Source organism: Heloderma suspectum, chromosome 1, assembly GCF_057233095.1.
Source record: "Heloderma suspectum isolate Gila_16-S chromosome 1, 16-S_ref, whole genome shotgun sequence".
Taxonomy (NCBI): Eukaryota; Metazoa; Chordata; class Lepidosauria; order Squamata; family Helodermatidae; genus Heloderma; species Heloderma suspectum.
In genome coordinates this window covers 18,502,516-18,528,373 of record NC_139458.1, presented here as the reverse complement: position 1 = coordinate 18,528,373, position 25,858 = coordinate 18,502,516, and the positions used below count along the sequence as shown (strand labels likewise).

General features: G+C 44.6%; 1 protein-coding gene across 1 annotated transcript; it reads right to left on the bottom strand.

Moving 5' to 3' along the window:
- Window positions 1–155: 155 nt before the first annotated feature.
- Window positions 156–25,544, bottom strand: PLD4 (phospholipase D family member 4). Its single transcript, XM_084843067.1, is given in 12 exon segments — window positions 156–2,211; window positions 3,663–3,759; window positions 5,880–6,045; window positions 7,877–8,016; window positions 8,240–8,440; window positions 10,079–10,206; window positions 14,738–14,858; window positions 16,082–16,265; window positions 20,100–20,257; window positions 24,077–24,151; window positions 24,599–24,639; window positions 25,421–25,544. Coding segments are annotated over 12 exon segments (1,662 nt in total). The 3' UTR covers window positions 156–1,984.
- Window positions 25,545–25,858: the final 314 nt, after the last annotated feature.

Here is a 25,858-nt window from a genome sequence, read left to right as displayed (position 1 = left end):
AGGGATTCTCCATGCTTGCTATAGTCCAGATGTGTAGAATTCAGCCCAAGAGTTGAATTCAGTTTTGGAGAAGGACTCCAGGGCCACATTCCAGTGGTGTGTGGGACCACAGGCAAAAGGAACAGTGTCAAAACACACACACACAAATGTATTTTATGCCGGTGTATTTTAGCTTAAAACTTTTACTGCCAGGAGCTAAGCCTTACGAGAGGCATCTCAACCTCTTAGAGTGGAGAGAAATCACACAAAAGCCAGGAAAAAACAAAATGATCAGTTGTTGTGAGAAACGAGGTCTGGCTAGGGGAAGGGGGTGTGGCAATCTGGGGAATTCTGGGCGGCTGGATTGGGACTCCAGCTGAGCTGGACTTGGCCTGCAGGCCTGAGGTTTGATACCCCTGCTCTAGTCCATTAAAAGGTTGATTTTATTACCTTTAGGAAACAATAGTTTATTTTTATTTATATTAAGTCTTCCTAGGCTGCCTTTTCAGGCTAAGTCCTCTCAAGGTGGCTTACCTAAAAAAGAATAAAACATAGTTCCAATAAAAGACATGAGAATTAAAACAGCAGTTATATGTTCATATTAAGTTAATTTAAAGAGCTAAAAAAGCTATTTAAAACCAACAGTCGAAAACCAGCAGCAGTATAAACTATGAAAACGGTCAGCACAGAATCTTAATTAAAAGCAACTTGGAATAAATGAATTTTCAAGTAGCACTGAAAAACTAGCATTGATTAAGCCAACCTTATAAGGGACTTCCACAAAACTGGGGCCACCACCCATAAAGCCCTATCTTTAGTGCCCACCAATCCAATTGATCTTAAAGGTGGGCCTGCAATAATGGGTCTCTGAGACTAAGGTTAAGGCCTGGGCAGGTTCATATGGATGAAGTTGGTCTTTCAAATGACCCCAAACTATTTAGGGCTTTACAGGTCAATACCAGCACCTTAGATTAGGCCCCAAAATCCAACAGTATCCAGTGCAACTGATACAATATTGGTGTGACATACTCCAACCGCCTGACCCAACAAGCATCCAGCCAACTGCATTCTGTACCAGTAGAAGTTTCCGATCTGACTTTAAAGGCAGTCCCACACAGTTGGTTCTACCAGCACAGACTCACTTGGTGGGCTTTGGTCAACTCACTCTTCACCTCAGTTTCTTATCATTAAGGAGAAATAGGAGTGACTTTCCAGACACGGTAGACGCAAGAATGAATGTTGCTATCGGCTTTGTACTTCAGGGAACAGGAATACAGAAGGCCACACATATTTAATTAAATTGACAAATCAGGGGCCCATGCACTTACTTCAGAGTAATTTTTTTTTTTTAAAGTCAACTGCACACAGTGTATTTATTATAACATGTAGTTGGACCCTAAGCTAATCTGGGTCGAGGAACACTGGGTGGTTTACAAAGCACAGCCTTTACTTAAAAACAAAACACAATACACGCACATTTTGCAGAATGAAGCAAGCCATAATTTTCTCAAACATTGCCACCTTGTGGCATTTGGCAAATGCAACAGTTGTTTAGCCAAGTCACATAATTGACTTTTGATCTCTACACTGCAATTTGCAATTCTGCAGCCACTGGGTGTTTGCAGAATTCCACTGCAGTACAACTAAAAGAAGAATTAAGGTTACCCCTCCTTGGAGCTTATTACTTTGAGTGTGCTTGCCTGAAATCACAGTTTTAAAGGTAGAGATTAAAAGACACACCGCACCGCAGAATGACTGTGTGAATAGCCGAGGATCAAGTGTTCCTAAAAAAGAGTGGCAGCCAAGTCACAAGTCCCCTTCTAGCCACTCCCCAATACACAATGTTAGATGTAAGCAAAAAGTAATTTGAGAATCAGACACCTCTTTAATCAAAGTTTGATATCCCCTGAACGAAAGCATTTCTCATCGGGCAAATGCATGACAGAGATCCTAAATTTGACGTGCAGAAAGCTTATAGCTGAATTTCCATCTGCAACAAAATAATTTAGTTTTCTTTTAAAGTTTTAAATCCATCTTCCCAAGCACAGTCCTTCTGCCCAGGCAGTTCCTCCATATTTACTGAGTATTTGGAATTCCAGTCTCTTTCAAAAAGAGACCTCAGTTGTTCCTGTATTATTGGATTCCTCTTTCCAGGATCTGCTGAAGACTGTTTGGCAATCAGTCCCACACCTGCAGTGATGCTGAAGTATTCTTCAGCCCAGTTAGACATTCCTAGAGATGACAGAAAATGCAGAGTGTGGATAAAAATATAATTTTAATTGACCTCATCACACGCTAAAAGGCAAATAAGCATGAGAGTTCTGACTCTGGTTATTTGAAATGAGCATTCCAAGCAGGTCCGCTTGAAGCGAAGTTGCAGAGTTCAATAGCAAGGGAGAAGAAACATATATGTGTGTTTATGTGGAAAAGATATTGATCAGGACTGGCCCTATGGTTAGGCAGAATGAGGGAGCCACCTCGGGCAGCAAGATGCTGACGGGCAGCGAGGTATCGGAGGTCAGAGCCGTGTGTGCCACTTGGCCTATTCCGCATCCCCTGAGTGAGGCTGCTGCTCTCAGGTCTAAGGGGGGATGCTGTCCCTTTGCCTGCGCTGAAGTAAAATTCCGCTCTCCGTCTGGTTAGCTTCAGCATGTGGAATCGGGTGAGGTGCCATCTTGCCTTCGCCTCAGGCAGCAAAATGTCTTTGGACAGCCCTGATATTTATTGGAGCAGGCTTCCAGACAGGATCCATTGACAAGAAAGCCCGAGGGATTCACTTGAGGAGAAGGGGCCCTCAAAACAACTGCCAGGAATGAAAACAATTTGCACAATCCATTACCAGACACCTGGCCAAGCAACATATATGATTCTAAAGAGAAGAACAAGGGAAAGAGGCAGGACCCAAAGCACATCTGACAAGTAGAAGCCAGGAGCAGGAGCAGCTGATGCAGACCCAGTTTGATATAAGGAGTACCAAGGCCTGAAAAGGAACAATTCCAGACTACAGCATCTTAAAAAGGAGGCAGCATGTCCTGCCCATACACTGCTTGGCAGAAACTACCTGAAATTTAAAATAATTTGACATTTGGCTAGCATCTCTGGCTATATATTTGCTGGATAGTTTTATGGATCCCTAAGGAAGCCTCCCCCCACCCGCACATCCCCAAGCAGCTGGTCCCAGAGAATGGCCTAAGGGAACACTCATGGGGGACCCTTCAGAAAGGAATCAGGTGTGTTGGCAAGGAAGTCCAGTGTAGGGTGGCCACTGATGAACTGCCAAACAAGAGGAAATGCATCACCAGAAATGAGGACAGTAATGTGCATAACATTTGCATGTGCAAATTACATGCACTGATGCAAATTTAGAGATAATAATTATAATTTAAATAGAAATACAATACATCTCACCATACTGTGGAAGACCGTGACCAGGAGACCTGTGTGCCAGTCTGTCTGTTCAGACCACAGACCAGGAGCTAAGTATTGAGGGCCAGCAGTTCTTATGGTTCATTATCTTTAAAGTGGAATTGGACAGAGCAGCTCTTCAAACAAAGAACACCTTCAAATAGAGGACAGCCCTCTGGCAGCCCTTCAAATAGAGGGCTATCCTCTGAAGGAGAGGACACCTGGCCACCCTAGCAGAGCCTCCCTGCACAGGCATCATGCCCAGTCTCAGTGCTTACCGATGTAAGCTGCCTTGTCGGTCACCATATATTTGTTGTGATTCAGTCTCGCAAAAGGAATGTTTGTGTGATTTCCAGCTGGAACAATGAAGATTTTCTGGTGAGAAGTAAATAGAAAACATGGCTTTTCTATTATAGAAAATAAATAGAAGGCGCACAAATTAAACACTTTATGACTTCATGGAATTCCACAAATGGTCTGCATTTCCAAATAGAATACAAATTACAATAGAGTAGATTTTAAATGTTCGTCTCGTCACGTATAGTGAAGCTTGACATGATAGCTTTATTTACCTTCATGTAAGCAGCGGTGTAGTGGAGGCAGGGCTCGCAGGGACGCAGCCCCAGCACTTTTTCATTAGCAGGGACTCTGATGTCATCTGCCACCCCCCTCAGAATTCCCTGTTCCCTCTGAGCTCAGCTGTGACCCTCACTGTAGCTGTGGGGGGAATGAATTTTCCAAGCAACAATATATTGTTCCATGTTGGAATGCAAAGTATTTGGGATGACTTGGTCTGGAATGGGCAATTCAGACCTATTCACTTTACCAAAGGCATGCTGCTGGTGGAGATGAAAACTCCTAGAACTGGTGCATGGATATGGATCGACACAGTGGCCTGAAATTTTTGGACTGCCCTTGGAGACTGTCACAATAAGCTTCTGCATTTCCAGATTTACCACTATACCACTGTGAGCATGTGTGTGTGTGTGTGTGTGTGTGTAGTTCAATCCAGCTGGGTGTGTGGAGGTTTCTGCTGGGGCGGGGGGGGGGGAGATATAATCAAGGAGCTTAGGGAAGGCTAATGGGTAATGTTGGGGTGCTAAGGGAGTGTGCAAGGGGGCTGTTTAAATGAGAAGGGATCTGTCCATGAGGGTTGAGTTCAGAGGGTAAAGTATCATATTTTGAAAACCTAAAATGTTTGTGCGTGAGTGACTGAGTGAAAAAGATTTTAACACCCCTGCATTTTTTCTCAGACATCCAATTGAAATACCGCTGCCTTACTCTCAGCTGCAGTGTTTTTAGATCCCAGCTGAAGGTTGTATATGAAGGTTATATAATCTAAGAAGGGGGTGTGGCTGGGAGGGGGCATGGCTGTGACTGTCATGAAGGGACCCTGCACATCTGGATTTGCCAGTACACTACCGCATTCAGATCAGCACTAGGGTGCTCTAGAAAGGGGGCTTAAACCTTTCTTCCCCTGACCTGTTTTCACCCCAAAATTCCCTCTTTCCCTTTGACCAAATTTAAATTTAAATTGAGGCTTTCCCCCTTTTTTTAACCCCACTCCATGGGGGATGGAATTTCAAGATGAAAACGGGTGTGGGAAGGTTAAACCTCCCCCTCCTGGAGCACCATGGTCCCAATCCAAATCCGGGCTGTGCGCACTTACAAAAAGGTAAATAAAACTCCACTATGCGTGATTAAGGGCATTTCTACACCAGCCTTAAAATCCTGCATTTAAAACGGGGCTTTCTGCTTCTGTTTTAAATGCAGGATCACCATTGACTCCCTTTATATGCGCTTCCTCCCCCCGCCCCCCTTCTCGCTGTATCTGAGTCTTCCATTATCATTCATTGATCTCGCTTCTCTCCTTGCCGCTTTTCCTCTTTTCACGGAGGAAACTGAAGCGGAATACAACAGGGTGATTTGATAGCTCATTATCTGCGACCTATTTAAAAATGGAACAAAGGACATTTAGTGCAGGAGACACCTTCAAGGTTCACGGCATCATGTAAAGAGCCCGCAAATTTCCGTGAAGGAGCAATCTCAAATTTCTGTGAAGGCGCAATCTCAATCTCATGATAAAAGCTCTGTGTGATGAAGCCCTAAACCAATGTTTACTTTGGCCCTTATGGACTAAGCTATACTACACTAATGGTGTTTTTAAATAGTCTAGACTTTTCCACTACAGTATTCAAAAAAGAAACATACTCCTAAATGCAATAATAGTGCTTAACATTTAATAATTTCCAGTGGGGTAACTGTATTGCAGCAAAAGCAACAAAGCACCTTAAAGACTAACACATTTATTTTGGAATAAGCTTTTGTGGACACTGCCACTTCATCAGCTGCATGGTAGTAAGATGTAGGAAAAGCCCTTAAACCCTGAGACACGCTACATACAAAGGACATGCTACATAGTCTCCTCTCTATAGCAGGGATGTGACATCTGAACATCTAAACAAAATCCACGGCCAAAAGCATGTTTGTTTTACCACTTCTATTGTGATGTTGGAACGTGGATCATTGAGGACACTCAGTGACTTCAAGTAATGAAACATGGAAGAATCTGTATGGATCCAACAGCTGACCAAAAGCCATACCTGTATATTACGGCCGAGTGCCACACTTCACAGAGCATTGTCTATAGGTGGCCAGTATCTGCAAGATAACATTGTAATATGAGCAATGTGGAGCATTGTATGCAAAATTATTGCTCTTCTATGGGCTTCCTACTCCATCTGAATCACAGAGGGGGAATGGCATGATTGGAACGAGATCCCGGGCTTTTCTATACGAGGCTGATAGTCTGCTGTATCTACTTTTGGTTTTGTCACAAAATTGAGATCTGAACACCACATGAGGAACATTTCCTTTCCTGTTTTACCACTACATAACCTCTAGGTGGCACTGTGGTATGGCAGAATAGCACATATACACATGTTTTCTTTCGCTTTCACAAATAATACTTCATTTTCCCTGCTCTTAAAAAACCTCACCAAAAATGCTCTTCAAAAACAGAAGTGAAACTGGAGGGTCGCATTGTAGTCTAAAGAACCCATGAACAACTCTGAGTAGGGAATGATGAGCACACAATAAATGCTTCATGTAGAAAATCTCACTATCATTTTGCCAGTCCTCTGATGCTATTTATATATCTGGATTTAGCAGTGTTAATATCCTGCTATCCTTTGTGGCTAGGCTGAGACCTGATTAGCTTTTCCAATGTAGCAGCGTAACGTGTCTTTAGATCAGGGTGGGCAACCTTGGGTGGTCTGGGGACCAATTCCCCCCCCTACATCCCCCTGTAGGCCACAACACACACACTATGGTGGCAAAAAAGGGAAACAATCGGGGGGTTGTCATAGCAAACCACTAAAGAGGCTTAGTAAGGACAAATTTAGCTTGTTTTCAAGTGAAATTTGTCCTTCGTGAGCTTCTATAGTGGTTTGCCATGGCAGATCCCCTCCCCCCAAAAAATTGGGGGTGGTGGCAGGGGGCAGCAGGGGGTGCATTGGGAGTGGCAGGGGCTGCATTTGGCCCACCCCTGCTTTAGGAAACAGCAAAAAAGGGAAAGGCACCTATGTGCCCCAAAACAGAAGAGAAGGTATTCTCAGGTGCCTGAAAAAACTTTTTATTATGCCCAACACATTTGAGAAAGGACTTTTCTTCCTCAGGGGCCACTTATCTTTCTCCAAACATGTCGCAGAAAGGGATGGATGTCCTTTCCGGAACGCATTGAGCAAAATAAAAAGTTTTTTTAGGCACTTGAGAATATCTTCTCTTCTGTGTTGGCCCATCCCTGCTTTAGTCCATTCACTGACAGCCATCATCCTACACCGGTGATTCCTGTAGCCATATATAAAGAGCATTGTTCTCTGGTTCCCCCAGGGTTTTGCAGCTGCTGAGTGAGCATTAGAGAACTGGGCTGGCACGAGTCACAGAAAACCTCCAAGAAATATCCTAGACCCTCTGAATTTCCTGACAGTCATGGCCAGATGTCCATGCCCAGGGCACTTCTTATTTTTTTCAGTGCTCTGAATTAGTGCTCTTAATTTTTGCACACTGCCCCAGAGCAATGCTACATCAGGGCATTGTGGGAAATGTAAATGGCTGCTCTCAGCCATCCAGCTCTCTTTCAGAGCACTGGCACTGCCTGCCACTGCATTGCCAGGTAGGCTCAGTAAGGCCCAACTGACAAAGGAGGGGCATCACCAGAGCGCACTTAGCTGGCCCTGTTTTAGAGGACCTATGGAATAACGGCAGGGTTGAACTTGGGTCTAGTTCTCACTAAGATGGTAAACCAGTGTCTGTGCTGTACCACTTCAGGCAGAGTCTTTCATGATGAAAGTGGTACAGTCCTGACACAACTTTACCACCTCAGTAAGAACTAGGCCCATGTAATTCAAATGCTGGGGAGTAGGTGGGAAACAGTCCATAAAACCAATTACTATTCAGATAAGAATATTAAAGGGTGGATATAACCTGATACCTCAGTGGGTGTCTGAAGCGGCTTGTAGGGAAATATGCCATAATAGAGACATATACAAATTCTTCTGCATCACAGATAACATCAAGAACTGCTGTAAGGTCAAAGGTACGACCCTCTGGGCAAAATGAAGAAGGAGACGCCTAAAGAAAGGAGGTTTGATTACTACAGCAGCAGCTATCCCAAAGTTTATTCAGTAAGAATAAAGGTTTCCTGCTGCAAAAGATTTTATTCTATGCTTTCAAATCAACATTTGCAGTTCAGGACCACAATCCCACACACACGTACTTAAGAGTAAGTCCCATTGGACTCAGGAGGATTAACCTCTGAGTAAACATTTAGGATTGGACTGTGACGTCTACTTACGGAAAAATAGGCCTTGGTGGAGGTTCCGTTGAACTGCACTTCCAACGGACTGTGCCTGTTAATATTGGTAGAATAGTTGCTTGGCCATGGAGATGGGATGGTGGCATTGGATTCTCCAAGATCCCAGTATGTTTTGAAGGTTTTCCAGAGGTCATTTGCTAAGCAGCTGCAATTGTTGATCAAAACCCCAAGTTCTTTCACCTGCAGAAAGAGAAAAGCTGGAGAGCAACACACCAAACAAAACATGTGTTATCATTTACACCCTAAAGCAGGGGTCCCAAATCTTTTGGGGTCGGTGGGCACATTTGGAATTTGGGGACAGTGTCATGGCCACTCTCACAAAATGGCTGCCATGGTGGGGTTTGCCCATTCATAAAATGGCTGCCATGGTGGGGACGGCTGGTCACAAAACACTCATTTTCCAGTAGGCAAACTGGTGAGGCTCAAAGAAAAGTAACTTGCCCAAGAACCTACGTACAAGGCAGAGGTGGGCTCTGAGCTCCAAAACACAAATTGAACCCAAATGAAGATGTGACTGGAGGGCAGCAATTCATTTTGCAGCATGCCAGCCTCCCAGATTAAACAAAAAAGGGTTTCATTTTTTAAAAAAAATCTATAAAATAAAAAGTAGGAGAGGCAGGGAGGCTGCTGAGCACCAAGGGGCAGACAGACACCCACGGGCACCATGTTGGAGGCCCCCGATGTAGTAAAACAACTTGAATAGCTACTGTTAGGGGAAGGACTGTAGCTCAGTGGTAGTGCACATGCTTTGTATGTAGACAGTCCCAGGTTCAATCCCTGGTGTCTCATAAGAACATCAGAAGATCCCTGCTGGATCAAACCAAAGGTCCATCCAGTCCAGCATTCCATTCACACATTGGCCAACCAGTTGTCAACCAGGAACCCACAAGCAAGACACTTATGTACACCAGTTCCCCAGCAACTGGTGTACATAAGCTTACTGCCTCTGGTACTGGAGGTAGCACATAGCCATCAGGACTAGTAGCCACTGATAGCCTTTTCCTCCATGTATTTGTCTAATCCCCTTTTAAAGCCATCCAAATTGGTGGACATCACTACATCTTGAGGCAGCAAATTCCATAGTTTAACTATTCACTGTGTGAATAAATACTTCCTTTTCTCTGTCCTGAATCTCCCACCAATCAGCTTCAGAGGATGACCCCACTGGGTTCTAGTATTTTGAAAGACGGAGAAAAATGTCTCCCTTTCCACATTCTCCACACTATGCATAATTTGTACACCTCCATCATGTCTCCCCTCACCCTCCTTTTTCCCAAGCTAAACAATCCCAGCTGTTGTGACCTTCTCTCATAGGGGAGATGCTCCAGCCCTTTGATCATTTTAGCTGCCCTTTTCTGCACTTTTTCCAGCTCTACAATATCCTTTTTTAAGTATGGTGACTAGAACTGTATGCAGTATTCCAAGTGTGGTCGCTGGAAAAACTCCTGCCTGAAACCATGGAGAGTCGGTGTTAAGAATACTAGGCTTAGATGGACCAATATAACACAAACTCAGGATGCAATCCTATGCATGTTTAGACAGGAAAAAAAAGCCCTACAACTCTCAGCATTCTCCAGCCAGCATGGCTGGCTGGGGAATGCTGGGAATTGTAGGGCTTTTTCTGTCTAAACATGCATAGGACTGCATCCTCATTGTCTCTCAGGTGATGGACTCTAACCTTTAATATTCTCCTAACATAGAATCACCAATCTGAAAAGGGTTTGTTCTTGGAATTTTTGATACAAATTAAGTCAGCTTCTTATGTATTGTCAGAACAGTCTTTTTTTCCCTTTAACTTTATGTCCTTAGATCTCTCACCTGAGTCAGGGCCCTCCAGTCCACATTGGCACTTCCAAGAAAGATGTGTTTCCCGTCTACAATCCAGAATTTGGTGTGCAGGATGCCATGGGTCAGCTGCCCAAAATTAATCCTTTTTATGTGAGCCCCTGTGGAAAAGAAAACAAAGTCAAACAGCTTTGACATGTACTCAAGTTATAACACACATTCGCTTCACCAGAAATCCCCAAACACTGAAATTTGCCAAAGGCCGTTTGATAGGTATCTGTTCTAGTGGCACAGAGTCATCATGTGAGGTTGCCAATCTGACAAGCTGGTTTTGTGTCGTGGCAGACACTCATGCAGGAACTGGTATAACACAGTGTCTGTGAGTAGGTGAGCCAAGAAGCTCTCAGTTCAAACATCACCGCAATACCACCTGGCCTGGCTGTAAATCACAGATTATGAATCTTTTTCAACCCAGAGGCTGAATTCCCATTTGGGAAGGGTCTCAGGGACTGCATTCAAGCAGTAAGCATGATTAAGGGCACAGGGCGTGGCCAAAGACGGATGTGATTCTTACCAATTTGGACATTTTCCCACCCAGCAAACAAAACACAGCCCAATTCCATGCATGTCTACTTGGGCATAAGCCCCAGTGCAACAGCTCTCAGGTCTGCAAAAGCACCACTCAATTCTATGCAAGGTATTTAAAGGTTAATTGCCTTTAAATACCCTCTTAATCACTGGAGAAGGAAATGGCAACCCACTCCAGTATTCTTGCCAAGAAAACCCCATGGAACTATCACAAGGCTAAAAGAGATGACGCCGGAAGATGAGCCCCTCAGGTTGGAAGGTGTCCAATATACTACTGGGGAAAAGCAGAGGGTATTTCCAAGTAGCGCCAGAAAGAGTGAAGCGGCTGGGCCAAACCCGAAAGGACACTCAGCTGTGGATGTGTCTGGTGGTGAAAAGAAAATCGATGCTGTAAAGAACAATATTGTTTAGGAACCTGGAATGTAAGATCAATGAATCAAGGTAAGCTGGAGGTGGTCAAACATGAGATGGCAAGATTGAACATCGACATCTTGGGAATCAGCGAACTAAAATGGACAAGCATGGGCGAATTTAATTCAGGTGACCATCATATCTACTACTGTGGGCAAGAATCCCTTAGAAGAAATGGAGTAGCACTCATAGACAATAAAAGGGTGGGAAAAGCAGTACTGGGGTACAATCTCAAAAGCAATAGAATGATCTCAGTACGAATCCAAGGCAAACCATTCAACATCACAGTAATTCAAGTCTATGCCCCAACCACTGAGGCCGAAGAAGCTGAGGTTGATCGGTTCTGTGAAGACCTACAACACCTTCTAGAACTAACACCAAAAAAAAGATGTTCTTTTCATCATAGGGGATTGGAATGCCAAAGTAGGAAGTCAAGAAATAACCGGGATAACAGGCAAGCACGGCCTTGGTGTACAAAATGAAGCAGGACAAAGGCTAATAGAGTTTTGCCAAGAGAACACGCTGATCATAGCAAACACTCTTTTCCAACAGCACAAGAGGCAACTCTACACATGGACATCACCAGATGGTCAATATCGAAACCAGATTGATTATGTCCTTTGCAGCCAAAGATGGAGAAGCTCTATACAGTCAGTCAAAACAAGACCTGGAGCTGACTGTGGCTCAGATCATGAGCTTCTTGTTGCAAAATTTCGGCTTAAATTGAAGAATGTAGGGAAAACCACTAAACCATTCAGGTATGACCTAAATCATATCCCTGATGAATATACAGTGGAGGTGAGGAATAGATTTCAGGGATTAGACCTGATAGACAGAGTGCCTGAGGAACTATGGACAGAGGTCCGTAATATTGTTCAGGAGGCAGCAACTCAATCCATCCCAAAGAAAAAGAAATGCAAGAAAGCAAAGTGGCTGTCTGATGAGGCTTTACAAGTAGCTGAGGAAAGAAGGGAAGTGAAAAGCAAGGGAGAAAAGGGAAGATATAACCAACTGAATGCAGAGTTCCAGAGAATAGCAAGGAGAGACAAGAAGGCCTTCTTAAATGAACAATGCAAAGAAATTGAGGAAAACAATAGAATGGGAAAGACTAGAGATCTTTTCCAGAAAATCAGAGATATCAAGGGAATGTTTTGTGCAAAGACGGGCATGATAAAGGACAAAGAAGGCAGGAACCTAACAGAAGCAGATGAGATTAAGAAGAGGTGGAAAGAATACACAGAAGAACTATACAGGAAAGATCTGAATGTCCCTGATAGCCATGATAGTGCGGTCACTGAACTTGAGCCGGACATCCTCGAGAGTGAAGTCAAGTGGGCCTTAGGAAGCATTACTAACAACAAAGCTAGCGGAGATGACAGTCTTCCAGCTGAGCTAGTTAAAATCCTAAAAGATGATGCTGTTGAAGTGCTGCACTCAATATGCCAACAAATTTGGAACATTCAACAGTGGCCAGAAGACTGGAAAAGGTCAGTTTACATTCCAATTCCAAAGGAGGGCAATGCCAAAGAGTGTTCAAACTACAGTACAATTGCGCTCATTTCACATGCCAGCAAGGTGAAGCTCAAAATCCTACAAGCTAGGCTTCAGCAGTATGTGAACTGAGAACTTCCGGAAGTACAAGCTGGGTTTCGAAGAGGCAGAGGAACTAGAGATCAAATCGCCAACATTCGCTGGATCATGGAGAAAGCAAGAGAATTCCAGAAAAACGTCTATTTCTGCTTCATTGACTACGCTAAAGCCTTTGATGGTGTGGATCACAACAAACTGTGGCAAATTCTTAAAGTGATGGGAGTACCAGACCACCTTACCTGTTTCCTGAGAAACCTGTATGAGGGTCAAGAAGCAACAGTAACAACCAGATATGGAACAACCGATTGGTTCCAAATTGGGAAAGGAGTACAACAAGGCTGCATATTGTCGCCCTGCTTATTTAACTTATATGTAAAGTACATCATGAGAAACGCCAGGTTGGATGAATCACAGGTTGGAATTAAGATTGCCGGGAGAATTATCAACAACCTCCGATATGCAGACGATACCACCCTAGTGGCAGAAAGCGAAGAGGATCGAAAGAGCCTCTCGTTGAGAGTGAAAGTGGAGAGTGCAAAAGCTGGTTTGAAACTCAACATTAAAAAAACGAAGATCATGGCATCTGGCCCCATCACTTCCTGGCATATCGAAGGGGAAGAAATGGAAGCAGTGACAGATGTTATTTTCTTGGGCTCCAAGATCACCGCAGACAGTGACTGTAGCCATGAAATTAAAAGACGCTTGCTCCTTGGGAGGAAAGCTATGGCAAAGCTAGACAGCATAGTAAGAAGCAGAGACATCACCTTGCCAACAAAGGTCCGTATAATCAAAGCTGATGGTTTGATGGTTTTCCCAGTAGCAACGTATGGCTGTGAAAGCTGGACTATAAGGAAGGCTGAGCGCCGAAGAATTGATGCTTTTGAATTGTGGTGCTGGAGAAGACTCTTACGAGTCCCCTGGACTGCAAGGAGGTCAAATCAGTCCATCCTAAAGGAAATCAACCCTGAGTGCTCATTGAAAGGACAGATACTGAAGCTGAAGCTCAAATATTTTGGCCACCTCATGCGAAGAGAAAAGTCACTGGAAAAGACCCTGATGCTGGGAAAGACTGAAGGCAAAAGGAGAAGGGGACGGCAGAGGATGAGATGGCTCGATGGCATCACCGATGCAATGAATATGAACTTCAGCAAGCTCCGGGAGAGAGCGCAGGACAGGAAGGCCTGGCATGCTATGGTCCATGGGGTCACAAAGTGTCGGACATGACTGAACAACTGAACAACAACACCCTCTTAACAGCAGAAGAGGCTTGCAGGCCAGATGGGGAAACCTGGAGCTTTACTTTCAGCCTGTGGCCTGGTGGTTCCCCATCCCTTCTGTAAATGCTTCTGGGTCAGGCCTGAGCATTTGCCATGGCAACAGCTCTGTAAGATTCTGATCTTATCTGTTTGGTCCTCTAGGTACCTTACAAAAACCTGCACTCCCCAGCTTTCCTATCTACTTCCCAGCCTCTCTTACCTTCCTGGTTTCCTGCCTCCTCTCTCTTTCTTAGGCCTCCTGTCAGTTCTGCCACTTCTGTTCTTTCTAGGTTCCAGTCCACTTCTGCATCCAAGCAGGACTTTCTTGAACATGGTGCTTAAATTCTGGAATCCTTGGGAGGCACGTTTGGCTCCCTTTCTGCTCACCTTGGCCCCTAACAAACCTTCAGGCTTAATTCTGTATACTTGTGTGACATTTTTGGACGCTGAACTACTGGTAATTTTATTAGCTGGTTTTTGTTTTGCTCTGCAAATAAAGCAATTGTATGATTGTTTTAATGGGCAGTATCCAACGGGGCTGCACAGCCTCCACTGGTCCCATTAGGCTCACAAGAACCACTGCTTGTGCAACAGGGCTTTTGCACTCCTAAAAATAACCCTGGAAATGGAAACCATCTGTGAGCTCTGCTGATCTGTCCCAGTCCAGAAACAAGCACTTTTGCTTGTTTTGGATTATTTTTAGAACCACAAAAAAACTGTCATGCAAGCAGTTGTTTCTGCGAGTGCACAGGCACAATAGGATACTACCCTACATTGTGATGGGATGAAGGGAGGCTGTACACAGCCAAAAGGCAGGGTAGAAATATTTTCATAAACTGACGATCACCTTTCTCCTCCAGGACCTGAAGATCGGTAGAGTTTTGAACCTTAGATGGCACACTTGTTGCAATAAACATGGAGACGTTCTCCAAGAGCAGACTTTCAAATTTCTTGAGAATGTCTTCACCCTGCCAAAAGCAAATCACTTATTTTGTATCATACTAGGGCAGCAGCAGACCCTGAGAAAGGAAAGTGCTTTCCAAAATGTGTGGGGCAAAATCAAAATTCTTCATGGGACAACTCCGCCCATGTTCTAAACACAGCAGGCTGGCTGCAAATTATTTGTGTGACCATGCTTACTTTGCTGCTGCCCCCAGTCCTTCACTCTGCTAACATAATTACTAGTCTGTTTTGCATTATGTATCCTTTACACAATAGCTGAGGCATGGTCCAGTGAACAAAAGGATCTGAGTGTACAGGATGTGGGTGACTATGGCAGGAGCAAGAGCCTCTGGCCACATTTAGGAGTAGTACATGACAACATGGGGGCTGTAAAATGTAGTTATGTGCTCAGGGGGCTGTTTGTGGAAATGCTTGCTTTGCTGTAAGGGACATTGTGTTGGGGGGGGCATTCTGGCTAGCCTTTGAACACAAGGGGGCAGGAGAGAGCAGGCTGGCTTAGTTTGTGGAGGTAGGGATGTGTGAGAATTTTGTTTCAAATCATTTTCGATAAGGATTTGCCAAAATGTGCAAATTTCTTCATATTTGAGATGGAAAGAACTTGGGAGAAAGTGAAACTGACAGATTCGTCCAAACCTGCTATCAATTACACACATGAACCCCAGCTGAATTCCCACAGTGAGAGTACACATGGGAACAAGAAACTTCACACTCCAAAGCAGGAAGTTGGGAATTGTTTGTGGGGAATCTGAATGCCATACACCCCAAATCAGAAGCTGGCGCCATCAGTTGCCCTCACTCCCCACTAGGGATGTATGAGAAATTTGTTTCAGTTCAGTTTGGATCAGGATTTACCCAGTTTGCAAGTCAGGACCAATCTGCGGTCGAAGTCCATACATTTCCGAGCTTGCACTGTGATTCACAGACACGCACACACCCCAACGTGTTCAACAACATGCGTACTTTTGAAAAATGCACACAGCTACGCTTTAATCGAGGGGAGAAGAATGCATACATTTTAAAGATGCGCACATTGACGCGTACATTTGGGACAATACACACAAAAATACCCATGGGTTTGCATGCAACCAGAAAAAACAAAGCTCACAACCTGATACGAACTTCGAGATGGAATCTGGAGAACTTTGGTGAACTTGAGTTTTGCTGATTCACACATGCCTTCTCCCCACTAACGAGCTGCTGATTCAATAACAATCCTCCTATCTCTCACCTGCTTAGATGATGTGTCGTTTACACCCAGATCTTCTCCAGTCAGAGTCCAATAGTAAGATGCCATGTGAACGCTTTCCTGGGCCATAGTTAAGAGCTCCATCCATGCTTGGTATAAGGGTTTTGCAGTACTGCTGTTCGGCCCATATGGCATGTCCCACGGAAGGCTTTCCACAAGCTGAAAACTGCAGTGGCAAGGGTAGCTGAATACTTTGCACTCAAAATAGTTGCAGCTATAGCTGTGCACAAATGTCCTCTGAAAATTCTCCGCCGTATTTGTGGGCAGAGAAATTGTGGGGACCATTTCACTGAATGTCTCCAGGGGGAGGAGAAATTCTCTAACAATTTCTCAGAGTGGGGCTCACCATCAGCAGTGGTTGTAGCCCAGCCACTTTCCTTTTTCCTAAGAGTTTTTGGTTTTTGTGCTGCTACCATTTTGGTTGTGTTTCTGAGCTCACCAGGGTGCTGGGGGCACTCCTTCTTTCTATTACACATCTTTCCATCACTCTGCAGCCTCCCTGACTGCCCACACTTTCTGATCTGAAAAAGCCCCATGGGGAGGAGCTACCTCATGACATCTTCCTTTCCCCTGGGCTTTAATTGAAGTGTGGGAAGCCAGGGAGGCTATAGGCAGCCAGCAGAGAGATGATTGTACAATGAAAGACAGGACACTCACACACACTCCTTGGCTACTTCATAAGTAAGGTAAGCACAAGAACTCTGAACCCCACACATGGAAATTTCTCCAAAATATTCTTCTCCTTTGAAATTCTTTTCAAAGGCAATTTCTTTTCTAACAAATTGAATGAGAAAGATCAAAAATATGTGGAATAAATTTCCGGCACAGCACTAGCAGTAGGCAAGGCAACCAGTATAGGTCTCCATTCCTGGGGCTGGTTTCAACAGAGAAATACTTAATGAAGTGTTTGAAGTGCTTAATAAAATTGTTGACAGTACACCGACTCTGGGCCAGTTGTCAAAACTGTTTGTGTAAAAGGCAGGATTTGCAATCTGGTTGCCAGATGAATTTATTTCGAAATAAAAAAAAAAATAATGAGTAAAAAGACAGAATAGCAAAAAAAAAAGAGAGAGAGAAAGACTCAGGGCTCCTTCACACTGAGCTTTTATCCTGCAGTTGAGATTGCTCCTTCACGGAAGTTTGCAGGCTCTTTACATGAGGCCGTGATCATTCAAGGCGTTGCCTGCACGAAATGCCCTTTGTTCCATTTTTAAATAGATCCCAGATAATGAGCTATCAAATTACCCCGCTGTGTTCCGCTTGAGTTCCTTCCGTGAAAAGAGGAAAAGCAGCAAGAAGAGGAGCGAGATCAATGAAAGGTAATGGCAGACTCAGATACAGGGAGAAGGAGGGAGAAAAGGAAACACGTGAAAAAGGGAGTCGTTGTGATCCTGCATTTAAAACGGAAGCAAAAAGCCCCATTTTAAATGCAGGATTTTAGGCTGGGGTAGAGATGACCCCAGCTTACTTTTCTGCCAGCACCAGCCACAAAAGCAAAGAGAACACTTTTGTGATTAGCTCTTGCTTCCAGCAGAATCCAACAGGCTGCACCCGCTGCCCTGTTCCAGCCCCTGCCTCTCTGCGCTCCCTCGATGCTCTTAACTGAGTGTCCTGGGGCCCCGAAGCATTCACTTTGAAAAAATCAGAGTGTTCAAAGCAGGCCAGGCGGTTGCCAGAATACTCCAGCTAAGAAGAATGGAATAGGACTCCAGTTCTATGTTGTTGGTTTTCAGAAATGGGAGAATGATTAAGAGGGACGGCCGAGGGCATTCATATTGTGCCGCTAGAAGTGAATTTTTTGGACTGGCACAAGACGAACCAGAGCCAAGCATTTGCCAAGGATGTTTTCATTCATCAAGAGTGAAAGTTGGAGGTTCGAAGACGATCAGATACCACTGTAGTTCCGACCATAAACGATGCTGACTAGCAATCTGGCAGTGTTATTCCCATGACCTGCCGGGCAGCTTCCGGGAAACCAATGTCTCTGGGTTTGAGGCGGGGAGGGGTGTTATAATTGCAAAGCTGAAACCTTAATGCAGTTGGCTGTTGTGCAACTGGTGACCACATCTGCTCATTAGAAACAGATAATACACGTCTACCAGATCGTTCAAATTTAACCATTACAGTTCAAGAGATTGGCATTTAAAATTCAAAATGGTTATATGCTCAGGTTTGGCAATGGACATTATTATGCTTCATTTTTACAGAACACAGTCATTCACATTAGATGGATCTGGAAAAATACTTTGAATGTCTTGATAGCTGCAGATGTAAAGGAAAAATTATTGAAAACTACAGTATTAATAGTATCTGATACCACATTAAATTGAAAATGATTTATAAATGTTGAAGGATGCAGGGATGTACACATAAATTTAATTCATGTGCTTGAATTAAACATGAAATAAGACAACTTTTTAAAAAAATACCAGGTATAAGTTACCTAAAGATCCAATAGTTGTTATGTTGAACAATATACATAGGACTATTTTATTCTATTTTAATGTTATTTTATTTTAATTTACTTTGAATTTATGTATTTATTTATGTCATTTATATACTCCCCTTCATAGACATTTATCCTGAGCAGTTTACAATTACACTGGATGTAATAGACATAGTGGCCAATGTGTTGATTGCAAACAAGAAGTCTATTGCCTCATATTGAAAGAAATATATTGTTCCCCCTTTGTCTGACTAATCTTACAGAAGTTGGGAAGTTGCAATTATGTCATAATTAACACATCACATCCCAAAAATTTCACATCCAACTTCAAGAAGGAAAGACAATGCAGAAGGAATTCATTCAAAAATGAACTGCAACTTTGAGGAATGATCAAGTCCAGGATGTTAGTCAATCATATGCACTTTCCTCTGTAATGTGAGTGACTGTGTGTACCTGTTTGTGTATATATTGTTATATACTGTTTGTAATCCACCCAGAGAATATTGGTTATTGGGCAGATTAAAAATACGATAAATAAAAATACACGTTTAATCCTCTGTATTTTTGCTGATATGTTGTGTAATAGTTTTAACTTTGCAATATTTTTGCCTCCGTTCTATTGCTGCCTATTATATTTTCATTTCTGATGGTTTTGTTGATTGTTTTATTGTGCTGTTTTTAAATTTATTTAGTGTATATCGATTTGCAGGGGGTGGTATTTGCTTTTATTGTATGTTGCAATGGCCCCAGGCCTGTAACCAAGTCACCTGTAGTTTTAGAGGGGCCTAGAGATCCATAATGCTCTCTTTAGGTTCATTATTAGTGCAATTCTCTTGCTAGCGGGCCTCTTGGCTGGAAAGATGAGTCAAAGGTCAATATCATCGCCTCAGCACATTCCATACTAACAAGCTCTGAACTGTTTATCTTATCAGGGCCTAGGGTGAGCCTGAGAAGTGAGGCTCTGTTTATGCTAAGCTACAGGTGTCTGTGCTGGGAAAGTTCTGATTGTTTTCCTTCTGAACAAGCACTGTTTGTCTATGCTGGGAAAGTTGCAAATGAACGCTAATTAATGCTTGCTTCTGTCATGCTGCCTCACTGCTAACATGTATGGTATAAAACCCATTGTACCCCTTGGCTCTAGGTTCAGAGAAGCTATCTGATCCAACCATTGGGCACACCTGTGTGCTGTAAGTACTCAATAAAGTCTCCTTCTAAGTAAACCTGGATCTGGCTTATCACTTCCGTGGCACCTCCAGACCTTAGCAGCCCATGGCCAGGGCATACATATGTCACCTGGAGAGCTATATGTTGTAGGGCAACCAGTCAATCCAATGAATGAATGAATGAATGAATTCTATTGTATAGTTGTACTGAATATTTAAAAAAAATATATAGAAAGAAAGTAATCAGCTATAGTCACAAACTTAAATTTTAAAAGGTTACAGGAAGATCACAGGAGATGATCTTGAAACAAAAAGGCTTTGCAAACCCATACGCCAAACTATTTGGTTGGCTTATGTGCACGAATCATTACATCTCGGATGGCTGTCCAACTTGGCTGTTCTTTTATTTACAGAGTTCCAGTCATTGTTGTCATGCAGGTAACTGCTGAGGAGTATGTCTTCATTCCTTGAAAAGATTACAGCAGAGGGGTTCGTGAGCTGAATGATTATCACAGCAAGAAGTCCAGCAGCTGCGATCAGCCCAAATATCTGGAATGGGAAAAGAATTCACATAAAATGTGGTCTGTCAGAACAGAGTTGGGAAGGGTAGAAAAGTGGCACCAAATGGGCAGGATTGTGTGCAGTGAAGTACTAATGCAAGGGTGGGACGGATTTTGCTTCTCTCCTCTGCACATGTCTTTTCATATAAAGGGTAAGACCCCTACTTAAAAATATACAAACTTAAGAAGAGCCCTGCTGGATCATACCAAGGTCCATCTAGTCCAGCATTCTGTTTGCACAGTGGCCAACTAGCTGCCCACGGGAAACCCACAAGCAGGACATGAGGGCAACAACACCCTCCCGATCATGTTCGGTGTACAGCAATTGTTGTACAGAGGCATACTGCGTCTGATACTGGAGGAAGCACATAGCCATCAGGATTAGTAACCATTTACAGCCTTCTCCTCCATGAATTTGTCCAGTCCCTTTTCTAAACCATCCAAATTGGTGGCCATCATTATGTCTTGTGGTAACAAATTCCACTGGTGCTGGAGAAGACTCTTACGAGTCCTCTGGACTGCAAGGAGGTCAAATCAGTCCATCCTAAAGGAAATCAACCCTGACTGCTCACTGGAAGGACAGATACTGAAGCTGAAGCTCAAATATTTTGGCCACCAAATGCGAAGAGAAAACTCTCTGGAAAAGACCCTGATGCTGGGAAAGACTGAAGGCAAAAGGAGAAGGGGACGGCAGAGGATGAGATGGCTAGATAGCATCACGGATGCAATGAATATGAACTTGAGCACGCTCCGGGAGAGAGCGGAGGACAGGAAAGCCTGGCGTGCTATGGTCCATGGGGTCACGAAGAGTCGGACATGACTTAATGACTGAACAACAACAAATTCCATCGTTGAACTCTGTGCTGTGTGAAGGAGTCTTTCCTTTTATCTGTCCTGAATCTCCCACCATTCAGCTCCATGGGATGACCCTGAGTTCTAGCAATATGAGAGAGGGAGAAAAATCTCTCCCTCTCCATATTCTCCACACCATGCCTTATTTTGTACACCTCTGTCATGTCTTCCCTCACTCACCGTTTCTCTAAGCTAAACGGTCCCAGATGTTGTAGGTTTTCCTCATAAGGGGCCCCTTGGTCATGTTGGTTGTCCTTTTCTGCACCTCTACCCTACTTTATATGTGTACAGGGCAGACATGCTCATAAAATGCATGTAGTTGTCCAATCACATCTAGTTCAGCCCAGAGTTATGCTTAAAACAACCCTGAAGAGTAGGCCAATATTATTACCTTATATAAGAGATTGAGAATTATCATCATCATCATTTGATGTCAACAGGAAAAAGCCTCCCTGGCTTTTTTGTAGTACTGTATTATTACTATACTGTGACTTTACTGTGATGAAAATATAAAGAGGAAGTCCCATCCACCTGCTATGCGACAGAGGCAGATGGTTTGCAGAGTTTCTCTCTTTATAATAAATGAAACTATTTTCGAGCTTGAGAACTAAAACAGGGCTCAAGTGTTCCGCTTCAGTTTCCTTCGTGAAAAGAAGAGGAGCGAGATCAATGAAAGATAATGGAAGACTCAGATAGGGGCGAATGCTCCTTCCTTGTTCTCCTTGACCTCTCAGTGGCTTTTGATACCATTGACCACGGTATCCTCCTGGACCGCCTGGAGGGGTTGGGCATTGGAGACATCGTGTTGCAGTGGTTCCGGTCCTTCCTCTCTGGCAGGTACCAGAGGGTAGCACTGGGAGAGGAGGTTTCGGACCCGTGGCCACTCACTTGTGGGGTGCCACAGGGTTCCGTCCTCTCCCTGATGCTATTTAACATCTATGTGAAGCCTCTGGGGGCTATCATCAGGAGGTCTGGGGTGCGGTGTCAATAATATGCGGATGACACGCAGCTCTACCTTTCGTTCAAATCTTCGCCAAGGTTGGCCGTAGAATCCCTGTCCAAATGTCTGGAGATGGTGAGTGGCTGGATGGGGAGGAATAAGCTGAAGCTCAACCCTGACAAGACCGAGGTACTTTTGGTGGGAGACAAGAGGAGGCTGGGGGAGTTGACCTGGTGTTGAATGGGGTACGGCTACCCTTGAAAGACCAGGTCCGCAGCCTGGGGGTCATTTTGGACTCCCAGCTGTCCATGGAGGCTCAGGTTTCAGCTGTGAGCTGGACAGCGCTGTATCAACTCCATCTGATACGGCGGCTGCGCCCCTTCCTTCCCGACCATCTGCTCCCATCGGTAGTACATGCCCTGGTCTCCTCTCGTTTAGACTACTGTAATGCGTTCTACGTGGGGTTTCCCTTGAAGACGGTTCGGAAGCTGCAGCTGGTACAGAACGCAGCAGCTCGCCTGATTAAAGGCAGCTGCCAGCGAGATCACATCACTCCAGTGCTGAAGGAGTTGCACTGGTTACCAGTTGTTGTCTGGGCCAAATTCAAGGTGTTGGTTTTGACCTTTAAAACCCTATATGGTTCCGGCCCAGCCTATCTTAAGGAGCGCCTCCAGCAACACCAGACAGGCTGCTTAACCAGATCAGCCTTGGATGGCCTTCTCTCTGTCCCATCAGCCAGGACAGCTAGACTGGTGGGGACGAGGGAGAGGGCCTTTTCTGTGGTGGCCCCCACTCTGTGGAACTCCCTCCCTAGGGAACTCCGCCATGCCCCCTCTGCCATGCCCAATGAGCTTCCACCACGCATTGAAGACGTGCTTGTTCAGGCAGGCATTTGGCGTGGGTTAGGGTATTTTAGACAATGTTTTTATTGTAGAATTTTATTGTTTTAAACTGTTTTATTATATATTCTGTACATCACCCAGAGTGGCTCGGTGACCAGCCAGATGGGCGATTAATAAATTTAATAAATAATAATAATAAATATGGGGAGGAGGAGGAAGGGGAGGGGGGAAGGGGAGGGAAGCAGGTGGAAAAGGAAGTTGTGATCCTGCATGTAAAACGGAACCTGTGGCCTGCATGTGACCCATGGATGCTTCCAGTATGGCCCGTGGAGCAGTGGGGGCCTCACCCAGAGTTTCCCTTGTTAACTCTAGCATGAGATTTAGGAATATGGGAAGCCGCCTTACACTGAGTCAGGCAATTGGCTCACCTACCCCAGTAGTGTTAACACTGATTCCCAGCAGCTCTCCAGGGTTTCAGGCAAGAATTTTTCCAGCCCTACCTGGAGATGCTGGGGATCAACCGTGGGACGTTCTGCATGCAAAGCAGGTGTTCCACCCCTGAGCTACAGTCCCTTTCTTGCCAGTGCTAGGGTAGTATATATATATGTTTATATATATATATATATATATATATATATATATGTAATATAATATAATGTTCTATATATTTTAAATTGTTTTATTGTGTGTTGTTTGGTTTTAACTTTTGTGAACCGCCTAGACAGCTTCGGCTATTGGGCGGTATAGAAATAAATAAATAAATAAATAAATAAATAAAAATAGTAAGGGAAACCCTTCCCTTATCTCTGATCTGGAGTGGGGTAGTGTGTGCATGTGAGTGTGTGACTGAATGTATATGTCTGCATGCATATGCATTCCTGTGTACACACACGTGGCGCCCCGGCACATACCTAATGTAGCTCCCTGGGTTCCACAGCCCTGATCTTACCCAGTATTGTCTTTCCCAACACCCGCGACCCAAGACACGCACATCCCTGAACCAGAGATGCTGAGCATGGAACCCAGGACTTTTCGTGTGGGAAGCAGATGCTCTGCTACTGAGCTATGGCCCTAGAAGCGTTCCCAATCCAACAAATTGCAAGAGAGCAAATTGACTTCACCAGTCTACTTCAAAGTTATCTATGGCCAGTTGAAAGAATTCAGAAACACTCACCATCTTGGAAGCTAGCTCCAGCTGAAGGTTTTCGACCCTGCTGGTTGTGAGCAGGGCTGTAGTAACACTCAGAAACTGCAGGGAGAGGGTGTGAGAACACTCACCACAAGAGTCGTTTGCTTTTCCTCCTACGTGTCCAACCGGCTGAACTTCCCCTTTAAGATCAGAATCTCATGATCACTAGATATATATAATAGCCGGTAACTGAAAGTATTGTCTGGTGGTGGCAATCTGTGACACACACTGCACCGGGAGATAGTGAATAGCTTTCAAGGGATTTGAAAGTGGTGCACACGTATTTCTTTTTGCTCTGCCATTGTCTCCGGTCAAATGGATTTGGCATGTTTTTGGAAGCCTGCAGAAACCTGCTCACCGTGGTGAATAGTGGAATGAAGACAGACACTGCAGGCATCAATGCTTCTGTCCAACCACATCTCACACATTGGAAAAAAACAACTGTCACCCTCTTCTAGGCTCCCCCCATTGCAAAGCTCAGGTTTTTGTCTGCTGGTGTAAACATACCCAAGCTGGTTTTCCAAACAGATCGCAAATCCCTGCTGGATCTGGAAGAGGACAAGGAGCCAATGGGAGTCTGTGATCAGAGCAAAGAGAGCACTGGGTAGAGGTCAGACAACAGGAGACCAGAGAGAAGAAGGTTACAATAGTTGAGGTGAGAGATCAACAATCAGGACCAGCAACAAAATGTTGTAGTGGCAAATATTCTTGTTCAGGGTTCCACCCAGCCATGCTCTTTCCCAGGATATTCCATTCCCCTTCCCCCTAGCAGGCAAGCAGCATTCCAGGGCACTGAGCATGCTCAGTCCCTCATTGGGCTCTTTTGATGGGGGTGGGGTCTGACTTTGGGGGGTTACTTCTGTAAAGTTTGGGGTTCCCCCAAGACTGACGCTACCTCCCTGTTGTGCATGGATGGCACTTTTGGCTACATACACTCTTAAGAACGAGTTCACTCTTAGTATGTAGTGGGGGTGTTGAACCTCAGACTGTGGGCCAATTCAAGCTCCCCTGGGGGGTCTCAATCAGTCCCTCTGATGTTTGCCAGGTGGCCCCACCCTTTTCCTCCAACCCCCAATCATTGGTGGTTTCCTGGATTTTGCAGGGTTTTCCCCTATTGTAAAAGATCAGGCTGCCTCTCTGAAGGCTTAATCACAGGTGGCAACAGCCTAAAGCAAAAACATGCTGGTATCTTGGCCCTGCTCCTTTTCCACCCACCTCCTTTTATCATTGACCCCACCCAGCACTAGACAGCTGAAATGTCATGCCCGTTAGAGGACGCCTCCTCCGAGGAGCTAGAACTCCCGGAGAGGAATGATGCCACTGAACCACCTGTATCAGGAGACTTGGGGGAGCCTGAGCCCTCAGGGGAGAGGACCACAGGTCCATCCCCACAGGAAGAGGGGAGCTCTGCTTCAGAAACAGAGGCTGAGCGACCCCCAGTCTCAGAGCACATTGTTGCTTTAAGAGACTAATCAGTGGGGCTCCTGTAAGAAGTACCGGACTGCAAGGAAGACTCCTCAGGAGAAAGTGATTCGTGAGTAGGGCTCTGACCAGAGAGCAGAAATGTACTACAGCTGAGCTCTGGATGGGGCTCAGCAGGCCTGGGTTTGAAAAGCCTTCAGTGTCTGCCTAGCCAGTGCTAGAAACAATGATGTTTTCCCGGTCCCTGTGTCTTCTACCTTGCCCCCCATACCTTGCCCTGTGATTGATGCTCTGGGCCACTGATCCTTCAGCTCCTTCTTGACTCTGCTTCTGGATTGTATAACA